Raw genomic sequence first — 21,458 nt, 5'->3', positions numbered from 1 at the left:
GTTTGCCATGTACATAGCAAATGTAATAATCTGGTGGGTTTTTTTGCCTGTTGGTGAATGACCTGAGGGTCTTGTCATTCAGGCATTCATCATTTGTGTTTAAAACGAAATATAAACAGATTTACCTTATAGTTTTAGGACGTTTTCACACCTGAAAGTCCGAACCAAGGTTCATGTTTTTGTTACACAAGTTTTGGTTTCACACCGCAGTTATGCAAGCGCACTAAAGATCTATACGTGACAAAACTACGTCCTGCCGTCATCACATACATGAGCTGCGTCTCCAGATACTTATAACTGATTGGTCTGTAGACGGGCTTCCCCGTCCTCTCGTATCCTCTCTCTGTGTCAGAGTTTTTCAACTGACTGCTGCTCTCCCCTACTGCCATTCTACATACTCTTTTTGTTTTGTTGTGATGTTGAGAAGCAAAGACACGGGAACTTTCTTTCTGGAGCATTTATTCAGAGACAAACGGAAACCTACACTGAACATTTACTACCACTTAACAAATAAACTGCTGATGTATTCTCAGCTCTGATAGCCGACAGCTGTCTGCTCTGAGCGCATTCACCGTCACACACTCTCTCATGTAGCCTACACACTAAGCACCGAGCTATTCCTTAAGGAGCTTCCCCGGTCTTGTAACACAAGGAGAGCCTGCTAGAGCTTCTTGTATTTGGTCCGAAAGTCCGAACCATCCAAAAAATGCTTTCACACTTTAAACGAACCGGACCGGACTAGTCCGGACCGAGACCACCTCTTTTTATCGGACCCAAATTTGGTCTTTTGTCGTTTTTGATTCTCGGCATGTGGTTGTTTACCAGAAGACTGAAGACTTAGCCGCTGGCTAAACAATATAAAAATGGAGTGTTTGTTCAGGACACCCCCGTCTGTCGCTAGACTCGCTAGCAATGATGACGCAGTGATTAGTGACGATTCTCTCCGACCAATCAGTAGTCTGCAGGTTTCACGTCACCTTTTGGTATCGCCTCAGCTCGCTTGGAACCTCGACGGAGGTGGTACTAAAAAAAGTACCTGTTGGCAGGTACCAGGGACTTTTTTTCATAATGGAAAACCAAAAAAGAAGAGTGCAGTCGAACTGAGTTGAGCAGGTACCATGTAATGGAAAAACACCATAACACTTAAAATGTATTTTTGATTGTGTACGTCTACATTTGCGTATGTACTTTGGTTGTGGTTTTTATGTAAGCCGCTTCAGGTTTCTACCACACCCTCACATGTATTTTTGTATTTCTTTCACATTATTTCTGTTTTTTTATGTTCTGTGAAACAAATAAACTAAAGAGATTTAGTTTGCAAAATAGGACTCATGGGACTTGATAATTATGACTGACATCCATGCGTGAAGTGACACTGAGCATCTGTCAATGACATCTGACATGTATAATGAGTGACATCTTTATGTGGTGGGGGTGGGAGATATGGGTAAACTCTTAACATTCTTATGTACTACATCAATTTTTCCTTTCAATATGATCTCAAAGCTCGCTTAAATAGTTAGATTTGTCTTGCTGTATTGTCAGGATGATGTTATATCTCCGTTGTGGCTGTGATCCCTCTTTGTCATTTGCTTTGGACTGACAGTAGGTACACAGCCTCCTGTGAGTGCTCCCCTGTGGCAGCCGGCCACCTGCTCCAGTGTTTAACAGATGTGACGGCACACCAGGGCCGATCTTAGCCGTTATTAAAAACACACAGTGTCAGGCTTCGGTGGCCACGCTCGGAGCTGGTGATCCCTGCTTTGTCTCCATACGCTGTCTGTGTCAAGCCTCATTACAGGGGCTGGGGCCGAAATGGGACGAGCTGCATCTTTGCAAGTTCCTCTTTTCTGGTAAATGCTTTGATGACAGGGGTCTCTGACAGTGGGGAACGGGGGGGGGGCACAGGATTGAAGGGATGACGTGCTGTCTTGTAGAAATATTTCCATCAAATTTTTCTGTCTGTCTGGTCCAGAAGATGTCATACTGAGACCATCTGGCACTGTGACAACTTGGCTTCTTGAGCTGAGCATGACATATTTGCACCCTTCAATCAGAAATATGGCTAATTAGGCAGTGGCACTTGGAAAGCTTCGGATAGAATATGTTCCAGCGGGCTCATTTGTAAACTTCGATTGCTCAGCATATCAATCGTTTTTGGTTTAAGATGCTGTTACTTTGCAGGGAACACAGAGAGAAAAAAAATCCACAGATACAGATAGACCTTAGACAGCAAAGGACTTCGCAGACAAACAATAGTCCAGATCAGTTCAGCATGGATCAGAGCCCCGAAAGCCAGCTTGTGCTGAGGCTCTAATTAAGCTCTGGGTCTTGTAAGAGCCGCAGCACGGCGCCACAGCCATTACAGAGTGCTTCTTGAGAGATTAAGAGCCCTTGGACTGTCAAACAGAGTTTCCAAGGCCTCTACCTTAAAGTCCCTGACAAAAGCAGCTGAGCTTACATCTCCACATGGTGCTTACCTTTAGCTTTGAAGAAAGGACGGAGGGGTTCACTGCTGTCAGAAGGGTCAAGTTTAAAAGGCAGCACTGAGCTTGCCGCAGCTCAGGCCTTCAATGATTGAAAAGGGAAAATGCTTATCTAAAAAGCCATGTTGGCTGTTTTTAATAGACCTTAACAATGTTTGATCTCCAGTAGGGCTCTATTGACAGTGCTGTCAACAAAAATGTGCATAAGTGCAATTCCTCTGACGTTCTTCATTAATTTTATCCAAAAAAAGTCAAGCAAGTATTTCTAGTGCTGCCAGGATTGATAAAATGCCTTCAGGTAAAAATAAATAAATAATTATGTGTAGTCTGTTGACTTTTATATAACAGTTTAAAAGCATATTTTTCATGCTTCCAACATGGGAGTTGGAGCGAAGGTGTTTAATGAACTGGAAAGATTTCAAGTGTTCATGGATTATTAAGTCCTCAGAGAGATGAAGGGAGAGCAGAGTAGGTGCTTTGCCAGGCTCACTGAACAAGAGGATCTGCCAGTATTATCAGTAAGGAGAAATAAGACCTCCCAGAATCCCCCCCAGAGGCACAAGCTAGGGATGTGCGCACACAGATTTCATTAACCAACATCTATTGTACCATGTAAAGGCACGGCACCACAAAAATGCTAACAGTTATTGCAAAGAAAAGGTTTATGTGTCCATTACTAGAGGAAGGCCGGCATCAAAAATGCTTCATGACGCTCTCACCATCGAGAACCAGTGCTAATTAAGCAATATTACATGACAGGGTTTGACATAACGTCATTATTGGCACGACAGTGATGCGGCTAGGACCAAGGCGCTTGCAACGAGAATCGTAAGCATCACTGAAGTGCCAATAACACTCGTGTCAGAGAAAGACTCAAGTTACAAGTCCTTGAGGTTGAGTCAAGTATTAGCAAGGTAATATGCAAGCCTTTAACTGTAGCTGACCATGACTGATTGATTACAATATCGCAGCACTGGGTTGAGTGGACCTTAAACATTTTCCTTTCAAAGTGTTTTGCACGCATAGCTGAGACCAAACTAACCTACAGAAAAATATAAAAGTTGTGCTGTACAATCACACCACAACTGCTTTAAAAAGCTTTACAATAACCTGCATGGTGAATGCAGTCATGACCCGTCGGCCATCATTAACCAGTGCTACTAGTTGTACATTATGAATGCACCATCTAGTAGGGCATATGTAATGATTAAACATACAAAATGTGTCAGAAGGCTGGGCTGGTTGCGTCTGCTCTGTAAGGTGTGCTATCCTCGATTGATCATTGTGGTATAATTGGCCAAAGGCCATGACAACCTCACTATTTCTCATAATTCTGGGTTAATAGACAAACTATTAAGCTCCTGGTTGTATTATTACTGTAATTCAGTCACTCTTTGGGTTCGCTGCCTGATGAGTATACAAACAGAGACATGCAAACTAGAGCTGTGCCTCTCCATCTGACCGACAATAGAAAACCTTATATACCTTTCAATTCTCTTGTTTGTCATGTCTGAGGATACACAAGGAAACGTTGGCCAAATGGTCGGCTGATGTTTTTCTTTGGAAAATGGAAGACAGAAAAGTAGAGCTGAAATTCTTGATCAATTAATCGATTGGTTGATAGATAGAAAAATAATCCCAACTATTTTGTCAAATCAATTCAACATTTCCAAATGTCTCTGTTTCCAGCATCTATTTGTGAGGATTTACTACGTTTCTCTGTTTATGTGAACATACAGCCCAGTCTCATGGCAGTTCGTGAAATGGTCACGTTATTGAATCTATCTATTTGTGTACTGAACACGTTTTCGTGTGGTGAGCACAAATTTAGTATACAAAGTAATGTATTTCAATGGGAAGCTTATTTCGTGATCACAGAACAATTACGGTAGAAAGTAGTATTGATAAGGTGAAAATCCGCGCAGGGAGGTTGGTCGGGGTGGTGGATGGGTCAAACAACACAGACTTTCACCCAGTTTCATTCCACGTTATTCTCTTCCTAACCACAACCGTCCCGTGTGTGGCGGTCCGTCCCATTGTTGTCGCCGGCGTGTGGCGTTTAATTTCCCCGTTGTGGCGTTTAATTTCCCCGTTGTTGCGTCCCCCAGAGCAGCCCAGTGTCATGGCAGTTCGTGAAATGGTCACTTTCGAAAATCGTGACCTGTACACAAAATAAACGAGAAAATTGTGACCTGTACACGAATCAATAAATCAAAATAACGTGACCATTTCACGAACTGGCGTGAGACCGGGTTGGAACATAAACTGAATGGACAGTTGGTAAGACAACAGGACATCTGAAGAAGTCACCTTGGGCTCTGGAAATTTAGATTTTTCAACAACTGATCGATTATATGAAAATAATCGGCAGGTGGTAAAAAGACCCCGTCAGATTCAGCCGTATAGAAAATAGTTTTACAAGGCTGCCATTGTTTAAAAACGACCTGGCAAGTATGAAAAGAAATAGTGTCCCAGCCAAGACTTGGGTGGAATGACAAATTCCTTTCATAACTCTTCAGAGAGCATCACTATCATTAACCTTTTAAAACAGAATACACATTGACAGTGCATCAGAAACCATCAGTGTTATCTCTGCTGTCATGTGGGGCCGGAGGGCTTGGCTTTTCCGAGGGAAGCAACATGACAAATGACTTGTCATGTTAAAGCCAGCACATTGACTTTCTCTACAGAGCCTCAGTGGCAGACAGAGTAACTGACAAAAGTAAAGACTGCTGTGAGACAGACAGAAGAACGGCCTGCCAATCTAGGATGGAGAACTGACAGGCATGGTGACACTGTGACCAAAGAGACAGCAGAACAAAAGAAGTGACAGCCCTCTACCATATACCATGTTTTTGCTGTTATTAGTTGGCTATTGGGGGTGGATAAGTGGAGGGCTTTCTGACCCCAATGTCAGCATCCATAATCCATTTATTATGCCAATGCACAAAACCAATCTTTTCCTTGAGACGAGCAAAAACCTTTTAGTCTTTGTGTTTCATGAACAGACCTGATTAAAGCCGAACAATTTTGCAGAAACGGTGTCAGACTTCCCCTGATGGGAGGGAGAACAGTGAGCGAGATCCACGGAGAGCTTGACCATTACGTTTATTTAAACCAGCCACTAGTCACCCGGCACCCTGTGCAGTAAATGGAGATGTAATTTGGGGTGATTGGAAGATAATACTTGGTCGAGGTCCATTATGGATTAAAAGAACGTGGGAAAAAAAATGTATTTGAGCGTGGTACAGAAGCCAGTCCTGGGCAACACAGTCTGTCAGAGTCATACACTGTTTGCAGTAATATATTTCCACTCATTAGACCGGATTGCCACTTGAATCCAAACACTCTCAGATGAATAAACCAGCACTCTGAATGAGCCGTATCAATTAAAGTTGACGACGCAGCAAAGCCCGCAAAGAACAGAGAACGGCAACATGCTGTAGGTTTTGTTCTAGAGGCACCACACGCCAGTCACACAGCAAATGAAATACCCACATTTCCTCCACTGAAGTAATAATCATTCAGTCAGCTAAGATTAATTATGACTTCAATATAAAAAGACTTTTTATGCTACAATCTAATCAAAGATCAAATGATTTTGAGAACAGAGTCGGAGAAGGTGGGTTCATACTTAGTTCACCTGACGGCAGAGAAAATCCAGACAGAGAGGTAGAAGATGGTGCATTGCTTTGAAATTCTGAACGTCTGGGGAAATTAATAAAAATTAAATGACAAAAATCAATCAGGGTTTACTTAATTTTTTCCAAATGAATCCAACATGCAAAGTCAAATATCCTAAACCAAGAATGTACAGCATTATGCATTTTAGGATTGGGACGACTAAGTATTATTTTCATCATCCAACCAAACAAAATCCAAGATATTCAATTAACAATGATAGAAACCAAAATCAAGTAGAAAATCTCCACGTTTGAGAAACTTGAAGCAGAAAATGTTTGCCATTTTTGCTTGATAATTAATCAACTAATCAATACATTGTTTCAGCACTAATCGGGGGATTTATCAAAGTATTATCAAAGGATATATAAAGTAAAAAAAAGGCAAGAAAGTGTTCTTGTGAAAACATTCTCGCTTTGGGTTAATGGTACATCTATAACTCGCCTGCATGCCCTGTTTTCTTTGGTGGAAAAAGAAAAAAAAGAAGTGCAAAACAAGCACTGCAGTGTTAAATATAAACTTTAGTGAAAGTCAAACAGGGGTTAAAGCCAGAAAGCTCAGAGTCAGCAATCAGTCGACAATGAGGAGGTAGGGCAGTGGACGGCACACACTAGCAGACACATTGAGAGAGCTGTCACCTCTTCGTCACCCCCCTCCTTTAAGAGCAGCGCGCCACCTCTAGCTGACCCCTGCGGCCAGAGTTCAGGCTGCTCAGCTGCAGGAGCTCCAGCCGGCAACAACTCCACTCCGGTCTTCTCCCACTCAGCCAGTGACAAAATTCTAAAACTGACTATGGCTCTTGCAGAAACAGCAAAAAGTACAATAAAACAACCTAAAAAAAAAAAGAGCCTGAAAAACTCTTGCTGAGGTTAAAAGAGGCTTGGGCACAATACCTGGCAGACTTCATAGAGTAGTTTATATTGCTCCTCAGGCTTCTGCAGGGTACACAGGCTGCATCCCATGGTGGAGGAGATCACACCATCCAGGCTCTTCCTCCAGCCACTCAGACAGAAAGAGAGTGGAAGATTCTTTTTTTCTTCTTCTTCTGCTCTCTGAACTGACTCCCTCTGTCCACTCACAGCCACACGACGTATTTGCCTGACAGGACTGACTTCCCCCCAGCTTGTGGCAGTGGCTCAGCCTCGTCTCTCTCAAACACTCCCCCCCCCACCCCCCCCTCCAAGCCTCACATGCTCCCTCCCTCCTTCTCCGACGCTCTCCAGCCTTCTGCTGAGCTTACGGGGGGCCAGTGCCAGAGCTCGGCTGTATACACCCCCTCATGTTAATTAAGTGGCCGCTCATTGATTATTCATGATGGGGGCTAACTCACTAATGGGGTTTACCAAAGAGGCTGACATGCGAGATGAAGCCTTCTTAATTAATAAGCATCATTACATCTATTGTGCAGAAAGCATGTTGAGTGACAGAAAGGCTTGTCATTTCATGACTCATACGTTTCCCTCAAGAGGCCCCCAAATCGTGTTTGTTAACAGTTCCAGACATTTCATTTGAAACCCACAGTGTGACAAGAAGACATTCATCTGTGACAACAGATTAGGCGCTACATATGTGTGACTTATGCATCCAAAGCTATGCTCTGCAGTTCTGTTACAGCATACCCTTTTTGTGCCCCAGTTAAATTAGCACTTGGTGACCTGGTATACTAATCCAGCCGAAAGAGACACTGAGCATTATTTCCTCATGTATGGTCTCTCCAAATACACAGGCCCAAAGCCAGGGAAAACAAATGAACCAGATACATATTTATGCTGGCCCTCCCCAGAGCAGCCGGACAAGCCTTTACCCAGCGGAGCATCTTATGCATAGTGTCATACAGTACAGTTCTCTGGGTTCTTCTTGCTGCCCTATGTGCAGACAATGGGTATGGCTTCATAAGCCAGACCTGGCATGATTTCTGCTCTGATGCCACACAGCCAACCAAAGACAAATGTCCATTTGGGGCCAGAAGGGCAACAAATGCTGTTGCTGGTCTTTCTACATTACAGGCAGAAGACGTGAAACAGTATCAAAGCAGTCGGAGTGCAGTATTTGACCCTATAATGAATGAAATATGGTTTTAAGCTGCATACCTGGATGGATTTCATGGCATGCGGTGGGAAGGGGGTGGGGGGGGGGTTTGGCTGTCCTGTGGGAGAAACACTGACTGCTGGTGATAGTGGTATTTTCTCCTGCCAGATGTGTCCACTGATCCCTATCTATCAGCACTTCCACACTTCCTGCGCTTCTCCAGGACAGCGGCATTATAAGCGAAGCTCGAAGGTTTCAAGTCAAATGTCAAGCAAATTTTATGTAAATCTTTTCAAATGCCACAGAATAAAACTACACCAGGAACACAAAGCAAGCATGAAAGTTGTTCTATGATGTCAACTAATAAAATGGCCATATTTCATACTATCCAAGGATGAAAACCAAAAAAATTAACTCCACCAGTCCTCCACAAAATTGTATTGTTCATTGGTGTGACAGTATGTGAAACAGTTTTGGTAGACTGAGTTCTTGGTTACAAACACTGCCACAGGTTGTTATGGCAGAATTTACATAATTATTATATTATTATTTTATTTTATCAGAATTTACCATTTTTATTCAGCTTCGCCAATTTCAAATTTACATAAAACACTTGGATGGGAATTCGGATAATAAGATTTCACTTTTCCATTTAATCTCTATGTTTGTATTCTGTCCAACGGCTATTAACCAAGGCTGTCTTCACATGAATTCTCATCTATTTCCCAGAACCATAACCACACAGAATACTGGACAATCTAAAAAAAAAAAAGATCTTCAGGCAGGGGAAGCGATGGTGACAAAATATTGCCTCGGGCAAACTGTGAAGGTATCTGTGTGAACCTAACAATCATTCATAATTACTGCAGGCTTTGCTTGTCTGTCTGCTAAACTCAAACTTTCATCCAGAGTAGCATGAAAAACTAATTCTACGCTCACATTAGCTGTACTGTTGTGCCTGGGGCTGGGATCAGTGGGGAGTTTTCGCCAGCGCTCTTGCTCGGCTAATCTTTCTTTCACACTGAGATTATCCCATTCACAAAGTCAAAACGGAGAGAGCGTTCTGATATGAACAACTGCGCTAAAGGTTATGGCAGCTGTTGCAGAAAATATGTGCGCATTAATGAATAATCAGACAGCAGCAGTAAAATATTGAGCAGAGAAGTTAACGGAGGACCTGTTCAACCACAGGGTCTGCACGCTGGCCGTCGTCGTGTTCAGAGATTTCATTTGCTCTGTGCTAATTAAACTTCTTGCCATCACCGGTGACAAAAACCTTTCTTCTCCGTCCCTGTGGTGTGGTTTTATCTACACACACACACACACACACACACACACACACACTTCAGCTTGTATTCATTACTGGTCTAGACGGTGACACAGTGTCGGAGGTTCCTATCTCAGTGGGAGTGAGACCAAATGATAATAATGTCATGTGGTTTGTTATAATAAACATCTTTTTTTTTTTATAGAGACAAGAGGTCTAGAGGTTACCACATATCCTCCCAATTAGCAATGTGGTGCTAGGATCCTGTGCATTTGATGTATGCTTTGTTGGATCATTCATATTCATAGAGGCTGCCCGGTGTTGTTTCGGCGTCCCATTGGGCCCAGTTTAAGAGCCATGGCTTTAACTAGAGCCACAGTGGGATCAGGTGGCGATCAGTGCAGAGTACACCATCCCAATGTAATCGTCTTCTCACCCTCTGAGCTCTTTATGCTCCTCACGTCATGTAAAATGGACAATTTCATCTGAAGAATATTACGTAATATTTTACAAACAAAGCATACTACATAAGTTACTACGTGGGCTGCCAATGATTATTATTTTCAGTTTTCATTTTATTAATTGTTTACTCATAAAATAGTGAGAAATGGCCTTCACAATTTCCAATAACCCAAGGTAAGACTTCGGAATGCCTGTTGTGTCCAACCAACAGTTAAAAACCCAAATATAGTCAATCTGTTATGCTATAAAATAGAGAAAAGCTGCAAATCTTCACACTTGAGAAGCTGCGACAAGCATCCATAGTAAAAAATGGCTTAAATGATGACAATGAAAGAATAGTTCAGCATTTTGGGAAGTATGCTTATACACTTTCTTACCGAGAGTAAGATGACAAGATTAATACCGCTCTCATGTTTGTACCATAAATATGAAGCTCGAGAAAGCAGCCAGTTAGCTTAGCTTAGCATGAAAACTGAACGCAGGGGAAAACTACTAGACTGGCTGTCTACGACAGACAAAATTCACCTACCAGCACCTCTAAAGCGGTTATATCTCATACAACTGAAGCATAAACGATTTCCCGTGTTATGGTATGTGCCTGACTTTTCCTTGCCGGTCAAGAAATAGTCTGGAATGTAACCCCTATAAAATAACAAATGCTTCTGTTTTCGTACAGATCATTTTCAAACTCCATAGGCAAAAAAGCACATTTACCAAATGATTGATTATCTGAAGATTTACAGTGTGTGACTGAGCAGTAATTATATAGATGACCCTCATTGTCTTCAGTCTGCATGATGGCATCATTGCAGATCCCCTGAAATTAATGTAACCTGACCTCAACATTTCATGGAAAATGCCAAGCCATTTATCTCTACATCGTGGGAAGCGAGATCTCAGTGATCAGAACGGAGAAAGAATTAAAAAAAAAAGGTGGACTTAACAGGGTGTCGAGACAAAGTCTGCAGAAGGTGACAACGTGGCAACATGTGAAGAAATAGGAAACTGATGGCTGATAGTGATAACACAAGGAAAAAGCATGATGTCCAGGTCCTCTCACACGCCTCTAATGCACTGTCCAGACGGCAGGATGAGGGGAGGAGGAGGGCTGGAAGGCGAGGAACGATTGAGTGACGGGGGAAAACTAAATTGACTACATATTGTGAATCCATGAGGAGAACGTCCTGTGGCTTGTCTGTTGTATAGAGTCATTGTTCTGTGCACCAGCAGAGGCTGGATTAACGTCACTTCACGTCATCTTACTTGAGTTTCGAAGAAAAAAAAAAAAAATGAGGACTTTCCACTGTTCTCAACTGTTCATACTCCGTGGGATGAAACCACGAATGCTGGAAACATAAACAGGTAGATGATTAAATGTTGCTTTTTCCAACATGACTGGATGGACAGACTGGTTTGAAGTGGGATGCTACTAGAAAGAGTACCACTTTCTAATAAGGCCCCCTTTATAAAGGGTTTGTCATTTGTGTGATGTTTTTTCACTTTTAAATAAGCCATCAAGTCAGCAGTTATAAACGTAAGTAAGTAAGTCATTATTCATTATTATTACTGTTTCTACCTAATGTTTATATTTGACTGTAGTTAGTAATCCACTCACACCCTACTGTTTACTTATTTACTTATTATTGGAAATCTTGGCCATTTAGTGGATGTAATGTATTGATGAACGTGTGCATGTGGGTGCAATTTTGTTGTTACTTTTTGTATGTACGTTGTCGTATTGCTAATGGCTAATTGTATTTTTATTTTATTTTCTTTCACTCCTCTATTATGTAACGATTGTGTTATATGTTGGGACCCCCTCGAAAACGAGATGATACATCTCAAGGGTCATGGGTTTCTCACTTTCTACCAAGCCAAAAGTAAGTAATTGGTATGTAATTATAAATGTTAAAAGGTACCCTGTATAGACTTCTTGCCTACAAAGTTTCTGTTCACATTCATCCTTACTCACTAGAACGCATTGTGTGTATCCTTGATCTCTAACAAATGTGTTGAATACATTTCCTTCCTTATAAATCATTGCAAAGCCACTTTCTTTTAATGTTTTGGAAACTCCATTGTTTACACCCATGTGTTACTTGCTAGCTGTCTGCTTCCCTGCCGCCACCTGTTGATCAGTAGAATAACGTGAAGCAGGAAAAGGGTATGGAGTCCCCGCCTAACACTGCTCCATAGCGCTACTTGTGGTCAAAGTTACATGACTGGGACCATCGCAGACGTGGAAAGTATAAGTAGTTGCCTTAAATGGCCAAACATCCATTGGTTGGGTCCCCTTTGGTTAAAGGGCCACTCCACCGATTTTATACGATGATTAGTTTACCCATGAAGATTACTGAACTAATGAAAAAACAGTTGTATAATGTCTTCCGCGTTACAAACTGGAGGTGCACAGTTTAGAAGATGTGGGCATTTATCATATATGGGAAATGTGGGATCCAGCCTTTTTGGAGCTTGACCAATACTACGCTTCACAAATCAAACTATCTCAACCTCTGTTGCTTCATTAGGGAATTATCTATGAAGCATTAATAGAGTAATCAGTTACAACTTTACATTTAGTCCCAACCAAAGTTAGTTTGACAGCAACACTCTGACAGAATACATTCTTTTCCTCTGAAAACTTCTTTCTGAATCATTCATTTTCTCAAGCAATAGTCAACAGGTTTGGGCCACTACAGTCCAGGATTAGGATGCCTCCACTGAGCTGATTTTGGCCATATCTTAGTCCCCCTTGATATGGTTTGGTTTGAGCCCCCATATCAGTTTTCTAATCTGTAGAGGATATGAGAGGAAAAGGGAGCTACAATTCTGCCGTGTTAATGGAGATACCACATGAGCATACAAGAGCGGGAAGAGGGAGCGAGAGCTAACACAAGGGATGTTAAAAGAAGGCGTGAAGAAGACACATGAGACAGAGAGACACAAAGAAGCCACAGAGGAGGGAACGGGAACAGAAACTAAATGTGTGGAAGAGTTTAATGAGTCTCCAGTCCCTCTCAACTGTACCGCTGGGGCCTGAGCGGTGCCAGGATCAGTGTATGTATGTGAGTGTAAGTGTGTGTGTGTGTGTGTGTGTGTGTGTGTGTGTGTGTGTGTGTGTGTGTGTGTGTGTGTGTGTGTGTGTGTGTGTGTATCCACCTCTGAAACACTGGGCTGTGCATAATTCATCAGACAGCTGTCAGCTTTGTACTACTATTTACTCTGCGAGCTAGATCCTGTGCCAACAGGGAGCCCAGCCAGCAGGAGTGACAGCCACCGAAACAGTTTAATTGGAGACTCACACAACTAATAATGCCATCAATATATCCTATTAGTGTAATACCTTAAGTATAAGGGGATGTTACAAAGACTGATATGTTAAAATGTTATGATAATGCCCCTTTCACACACACATCCCAATGTAGGACACTGGATATTTTTGGGATTTAGATTTTTGTTGGCATAAAATGTAAATCTAGTTCCCCTTGTTTTCAAGCTCCCTGAGGCTGTTTCCCATTATCAACAGCCTGGCAGTAAAATGCACAGAAATTTGCTCTGTGCTGTATAAAATCATCAAAAAACAGCTTCAGGCATTTGTTGTGGTGTGATCACTAAGGTGGTTAACACAAACAATACGACGCAAAAGCAATTATCAGTTTTTGTGTGTTTTCATCGGACTGGGACCTCTGTTCCTCTGCCAACTTGTGGGAACATTACACACTTGTCAAAAAAAGAAAATTCTGTCACGTTCTTTAACTAAAAACAAACATCTCTCACAAAGGAGTAAAGAGGACAGCTTGCTGGCTTTCTAAATGAGCCAGCATTGGTGCCAAGTGGATGCAGGCATGGGCAGGAAGAGTTGAAGTGTAAATTAATTGGTCTTGGTGCAGACAGACTAGAGATTCTCTTGGCCTGGTTCCCTGCAACCCACCCTCATCTATAAGATACCTGTATTTAGCTCCATAAGCAGAGTAAAATGACCACCTAACCTTTGCTACTATAAAAACGTCTCCACTACTGTGTGATGGCGAGGTATGATAAAATACTATTTACAGCTAATTATCCAAATGCCACGACATTCCTGCGGAAGGTAACTCATGGCGCTTGTCAACACAGTTATTAGGCGGGATATTAAAAGGAGTTCATATTTCACCCCCTGTACTTAGAGCAGGGTTCAATGATGTGACTCCACTCCGAGGATCCCTGTAGGGCTCTGCCAACTCTGGAGTCCACGCAGAGTTCCTGTCACCAGCTAATTCCCCAAACCTTCATCACTCCCGGCTGCTCCAGCACATTGGCAGCCAAAGTCACCAAAGAAAGCCTTCAGCTACATTGGTTGCAGAGTGAGGGAGCGTGAGTGAGTGCACAAACTGCTGCAGAGGTGGGCGCTCACAAGGTCGAATGGCTCTGGACTGAGACTGTATAGTGGCAATCTGATAACTTCAACAAAGGATGTTTTGGATGAAAGTTTTGCGGATGGAGTGACAGGTTTTGAAAATCATTCTACAGCAATAGAGATGTATTATTTACATCTGTGGTTCAGCAGGTAGAGTGGGTCATCCATTAATCACAGGGTTGGCGGTTTGATCCCAGGTCCCTCCTGCCAAAGTGTCTTTGAGCAAGATACTGAACTGTGTTTCCTCCCAATGGTTGGGCGAGTGTGTGTGCAAATAGGTGAATGAGAGATAAGCTGTAAAGTGCTTTGGATAAAAGCTATATAAATGCAGTCCATTAACTTCCCAGAAACTTAACTAGACCCGGGTCTTTTAGTTTGGTAGATTAGAGCATGGGGTAGGAAGTGATAGGACGGTCAGAGCTGGCGTCATACATGGGGAGTATGCTAATGCAGGGAGAAGCCAGGATGCAAAACACAACAGGTGATGCCAGGGGTCTTCCAAGAATTTGAAACTTTGCCATTCATCCTCTTAAACCATCTAATACAACGAGAACTGCCTCAAGAGTAAACCAAGCTGGACAAAGCCAGAAGAGGCTACTATGAAGCCAGACAGCTACATCAACATGTGAGTCAAACCCGTCCCCCCAAGCCCAGGGACACACAGAACACACTCATGTGGGACAAACAACAACATCCTTATGACTAACTTGCAACATGTAGGCAGGCGGTAGGCAGGTGTTCACGTTTCCCACAGCCATTGACAGCGATGGTTGCATTACAGATGGAAAACTGCAACTTATTATCATCTCCTGCGCAGGGCTGTCATTTAAAGGTTCTCCCTATAGCAAGGTAATAACAGGAAATAATAACAGACCCCTTGACGATCTCTAAACGTTACGGCAATTTTAGTTTAGTTCCTGTAGTGGAAAGAGGGAATATGTCAACCCGTTTGAGTGAAAGGTTCAAAAAAGTGAGTTATAGCCAAAGGTCCATGTTCAGCCCTCAATCTCATTACATTACAGTGCTTTTCCAAATGAAAAGCTCTGAGGGAGAGCTGAGGTCATTGAAAGGTAACTGACTGACATGTTGGTTGACACCACTCAAATGTTTCAATACCCAGACGGATAGCTGGGTTTAACTGCCCAAAGTCAGCTGTGATAAATGAGCCCACTACCCTGCAAGGGGGAATGTTATTTTTACACACATACACGTCTTTAGCACTCCACTGGAATTTGATGAAATTGCTGTCTATGCTGACTGGCTGTCTTGACCAGTCCGTAAATCTCTTTATTACGTGACCCCCCCAGCTCATTAGTCAGGCCGTGGCAGTGACCTCAGAGGCCTTATGGGCAGTGAAGACCAATTCACAGCCTCCCTGTTGTTTTTGCTTAGCCAGTCAGCAATTTGGAAGTGAGATGTCCACTCCTCTTCAGATGTGTCAGGCTCCAGCGGATGTCAGCTGACACAGATTCCAAAAATCTCTTTGACTGATTGTTAACTTCATACATGGCTGAATAAACCTTTAAAATACAGAAGTAAAACACAGGCTTGTAGCCTTTACACTTGTTCATGTTCCTGTTCCTTTGGCAGAGAAAAATGGTTCGGACCATTTTATTTCTGGGCTTTTTAATATTCTATTATTTATTATTGTTTAAAATATATGTCCCAATCTGAGAAAAAAAAACTAGTGAGGTAAATTTAAATACTGGAAGCCTCCAACATTAATGTAATAGCTGGTGACATTGTGGTTTAGATGAACACTGTCTCTTTAACTATTCTAGGATTTTTGAGAGGTGTGAAATGACAACTTCTACAGTGGATATCATCATTAACCAAGAAATCCCACAGGATACCTGAGACAATCTGGTTTGATGATGACGGCTGACCTTTTGGACTAGACTAACCACAGAATTCATTTTCTCTGCCACTGGCACTTGGAAAGTTAAAATGTCTTTGAGCAATACATTTAGCACTGACATGGTGACTTTAGCTTATCTGTCCTTGCTCTTAATGCTTTATCCTTCCCATATAGCCCCAAGGCGGGGTTTAAAAGATTATTGCAAGATTGCATTGTTCTGATTGAAAAAAATCATCAGGTTTTAAAGCTCAAACTGCAACTGGTATAAAATCAAGGAAATCTGTAGAACTTCCTAAGATGCATTCAGGTTATACATTTTTTACATTGATTGTGAGATAACTAAAATAAAAATAAAATACATTTGTAACCAGTAAATACACATAACTGCTATAGAAGCAAGTAGCAGTTTGAATGTGGCAGGATTTTACGTTACTGATAATGCAACCAGTCATGAGTAGCCTGTAATGAGTTAGATTTCGCCAATAAACTCCTCTCAAATGCTTCCTGTGACACATCTGCTCATGACAATACAAACCAGATTTGCCCAAAGTTAATTTAATTGTCAACTCCTAGGAAATGCAATTGTGTACAATGGCCCCATTCTCTACTACCGATCGAATAATTACCCCAAACAGTGGAGCTTTTAAAGAAGGAAATGCTAATGCCATTAGCCCGTATGGGAAATTAATTTATGACATATGTCAATAGATGTAGTGAAATTATTATGCAAATAGAAGCATTTAGGGTGCAAATGTGTTATTTAGAAAGTGTCCTAATGCTATGCAAAGCAGGCACAGAGTTATGATTTAAAATGGAAATATGAAGGGCAACTGCAAAAATATGTTGATGCTGTTATTTCCCTGTTTATTTACCAAATACACAAGGCTTTTAGAGCATTTATCAAACAACTCAGTGGATCATAATGAAGCCTGTTTTTAGCATGCATGTCTTTCAGAATGAAATACATTATATGCTTCAATTATGTTGACACATTTGGCTGCCAGGACAACAAGAAAATACTAATATCAATATGAGGCGCTGGTCCGAAACATTTCATTTCTGATTCGGTGGAGGCTCAGTGTATTTCACTCAAACTGGAAATTGGAAAATGGCCTCAAAGTGCATGTTTCTCCTTTGATGTTCTGAGCATCATTAGCCCAAATATAATTTCTCAAGGACTGTTATCACTAACACATCTTCAAAAAGAGTGTGTTTGATTGAAAATAACAAGAACTGCAAAACCAGCCTCCCAGCCCCCACACTTCTTCCCCCTTCACAGCCCATTCCCCTTCCGAATGGAACGAAAGGAAAATAGAAGCATGCTTTTAAGGAACCTAAGCCTGTAATGTCTCTCTCATTCCAACTTCATTTGCGCTGAAGTACCCTGCCTTTACAGAGGACAATGCTGTGGTGATGCTAAGAGTACCCAGTCCATTAAGAGAGCGAGAGAGAGCAGTCTACTCTTTCGAGAAGAGCAGGGGAGCAACGGGTAAGAGACACAAAAGAGCAACTGACAGAGGGGAATGGTGGATGGAGGGAGCAGGGACTGGTGGTGCTAATGCGGAGAAAAGGAGGGAGAGAAGGGAAAGATAGAGCGAAGGCTGCAGTTTAATGAGGAGACAGTGATTTTAGGAGAGAGCAGAAGGGGGATGGTTTGATCTTTGACCACTGAGATCCCTCGTGCGTGTAACAGGCCTGAGTTCAGACGGAGGATTAAGGTAATCAAGGGTAGTAATGAGAACAGAGCACACATTCATGAGCGCAGACACTCCCTGAAAGCAACATTTATGCACCTTACTCGCCTTTCTCCTGAGTGTGTGTGTCTGTACCTAGACATCATCTTTGCCTGTGGTGGTTTACTTCATGACAGAAGGGGGCCACTGCAGACAGATATACTGTACATGTGTGAAATAATGCCCACGGATACCCCCCACACACACTAATGGGATACCTAGCCTTTGTCCCACTTTTAGAGGAAACTTCAATCCAACTTGACAGGAATGAGTTATTGGTGAGTGGATATTTGAGGTACAAAAATCACCTGGGGTGATGCTACGCTGTGGTGCTGAAACACAAATTTGATTAGTTAACATAAATTCAATCAGCAACAATTCTGATAACTGAATGTTCATTTCTGTCATTGAATTAGCAATGGTGGTTCCAGCTCCTGAAATGTGAAGCTGGAATCAACTTGAAGTTTCTGAACATGCAGAGGATTAATTACCATTTTCTGAAATTTCATAGACCAAACCAAATAATCATCATCAATCATTAGATTAATTAGGAATTAAAATAATTGTTAGAGTAGCCATACTACACTGGTAAATCAATTAGGGCAGCAAATAATCATTATTTACATTACTGATTATTTTCTTGATTAAAAGCCTACTGCTGGTCAATCATTTGGTCTATAAAACATCCGAATAATACAAAAATGCAAAGTGAGGTCATCAAATCTCTTGTATTGTACAAACAACAGTCCAAATTCCAAAAATAAAAAACTATTATGAAGGACAGGGAAAAGTTTGGCGTCTTTGCTCAAAAATGACTTGCATGATAACTCAACCTTAACAACCGTTGCCGATTAGTTTTCTGTTGATCTGGATCGTTGGTCTGATTGGTTGAAGGACTATCCAATTGCGTACAAAGTCATTTGAACTATGCCCGTTGATCACGCCTCTTGTGCAGTAGAAAATACAGAGCAGACTCCCCAGACTAATGTTCAATCTTAAAAGACTGAGCTTGGTCTGGTGAAAGCCAGACTAGTTAAGATCTACTTCATTGCATTTTTCTTCTTTATGATTAATAATAATGGATTTATGTTATATGTTCATGTTCTCTCCTAATACATTAAGTGTCTTCATTACTTCTGGCCAATCACAAGTTTGGAATGCTGAATGTGCACCAACAGTTTGGTTGAAGAAGGGGCGGAGACAAAGCTCACTTATTGTAAAACATTTTTGCAAAAATCGTGTGATAAGCTACGTGGACAGGAATGAACCAACTCAGCTTTCAGAAATCCTGAAAACATTGTTTTAGCACTTAAAATTGGACCAATACTGTAGTTTGGCTTAGTTTGGATTAAGGATTTGCAAGTAAGGATACAATATAAAATAAATAAGGTATCCCAAAAAATCCAACATAAATAACAATATTACAAAAAGAGAGAAACTGCACTTTGTAGACCTTTTTAAATCGTTACACTCAGCACAGTAGCAAGAAGATAAACAGCCTTTCTGTATCCCAGCAGACACCCTGACAAGGCCAAGAGTGAGGAGGCACCTTAAAAGGCTACGCTCCGTCTGCAGCAGACTGGTGGAACATGACTTCATTTTGAGGTCGGCACAATCCCTTCAATCACTTCAAAACTCCTGGCTCCGGTCTTAACACCTACAAAGAAGACGTTTAAGTCCTCATAATGAGGGTGGCACATGCCGATATCATCTTTCACAGGCTCCATTTGACCGCTGCTCCTGTTGGATGGAGTCACGTCCAGTGTTGCACATCCATGCCTTTTTTTAATCACATGTTTTCAATTACTCTGGGAGTGCACAGAACCAGCTTGTGCTGTAATTCAATAAGGACACAAAGAGGCAGGTCGAGGGGATGGGACAGTCAGGCATTGTCCTGGGACAGCTGAGTGACAGGGGTGAGTTTAGGACCTCAGAGCAACACAGTGGTGACTTTGTACCTGTCAGTCAAGCTGTGACACGGATGGCCTGCCGAGGGACTTGGGGTGCACCTCGAGAGGCGAGCGAGGTGAGAGGTCCACCGCCACAGGGCAGTACCCCACCAGCAGGTGACTCCCACCCACTGGGTTGAAAAGAAATTCACCCAATAAGAAGGGCAGAGCAGCTGGCTACTGCAACACAACAGTCTTTATGTCATTACCCAGCATCAAAAAAGCACATGGTAATGTTACAAAAAAATCCAGCATCAAAAAAAGCACATTGTAATGTTGTTACAAACATTTTTTATATATATATATATATATATATATATATATATATATATATATATATATATATATATAAATATAAATATATATATATATATATAAATATATATATATATAAAGCTGGGCTATATGGAGAAAAGAAAATATCACAATGTTTTTGACCAAATACCTCGATGTCCATATTGCAACGATATTGTAGCGTTGACAATTGGTGCTTAAACGAAGTATTTACACAATGAGATGAGATAAATAATCATCAATAATGCAAGTATGTATTAAGATAAATAATAGAACAGCTAAAACAGTCTGGCTAGTTGAAATTACATCAGTTTATTGTAATGCAGCCTTTAAAACCAGGAACACACAACAATTATGCCATTTGACGATATAACAATATCCAAAATGTAAGACAATGTCTAGCCTCATACTGTATATTGATATCGATATAATAATGATATATTGCGCAGCAGCACACCTTTTGCCTGCAGGACTTTTCAAAGGTTTCTGAGGATTAGGCACCACACTTCTCAAGCCAAAATTGGCTGCATTAAATACCCTGTTTTGAAGTTACTGACTGGTAAAAAAAAAAAAAAGAAAAAAGCAGAGCTAGACAGATGATGGATTTTTGACAAAAGGAGTCTATATCTCTACAACATTTTGTGCTGTGGATTGTTATTGGGATGATTATCACAGAAGCCTGGCTGAATACACTCACCGGACGGCAGCTAGCAGCTAACAGCAACTACCGCACTCATCACAGAAGCCTGTCTGAATACAATCACCGGGGGCAGCTAGCAGCTAACGGCTAACGGCTATCAGGTAGCAGGGCAAGCTAGCTACCGGCAGGCTTGAGACAGGGACCAGGGTAGGTGAATTTAAACAATGTCTGAGTTGAAAACGCATCTTGTTGACACTTAAGGGCCCTGTTCATGTGGCACAGACATATTAGTTGCATTTTGTGTCTGTTAAGAGGCACAAAGGCACTCTAAAACTTGCCCCGACAACTGCCGTTTTAACTCAGGGGACACTTGTACATGTAGCTGCAGCTTCTCCGTGTCACCTGCACTGATTCGGGTCGGGGGTTTTTCTATCGAAAGTACTCGCGTAGCTATAGAGATCAAGATTAACATAAAAATTGGCCGGAATTCTCCTTTAAGTAAATAACAATACTATTCCACTGCTGCAGTTGAATTTAGTGCTGCTACAACCATATCTATTTGCAGTATCCATATGCACTAGGCTGTGTCAAAAGAAATGTTCCTTTTCACTGAGGCTCACACTTAAGGTTGCAAAGGGGCGGAAATTTTCCGGAAACCTTCCAT

The 21,458-nt window shown here is 41.7% G+C and overlaps 1 protein-coding gene across 4 annotated transcripts in view; it reads right to left on the bottom strand.

Moving 5' to 3' along the window:
• pdzrn3b (PDZ domain containing RING finger 3b) overlaps positions 1-21,458 on the bottom strand; it is a 105,924-nt gene that overhangs the window by 19,089 nt on the left and 65,377 nt on the right. Inside the window, exon 1 of one of the 4 annotated variants that reach the window (XM_078247722.1) lies at positions 7,061-7,144. The exons of the other annotated variants lie outside the window; for them this stretch is intronic. Within the exon in view, the coding sequence (XP_078103848.1) occupies positions 7,061-7,129 (69 nt within the window). The 5' untranslated portion in view covers positions 7,130-7,144. Of the gene's footprint in view, positions 1-7,060; positions 7,145-21,458 lie in introns of those variants that run through there. 4 annotated transcript variants of the gene reach the window in all.

This window comes from Sander vitreus, chromosome 4 (assembly GCF_031162955.1).
Source record: "Sander vitreus isolate 19-12246 chromosome 4, sanVit1, whole genome shotgun sequence".
NCBI lineage: Eukaryota > Metazoa > Chordata > Actinopteri > Perciformes > Percidae > Sander > Sander vitreus.
Note: the sequence above shows the minus strand (reverse complement) of the source record. Positions and strands in the feature narration are given on the sequence as shown.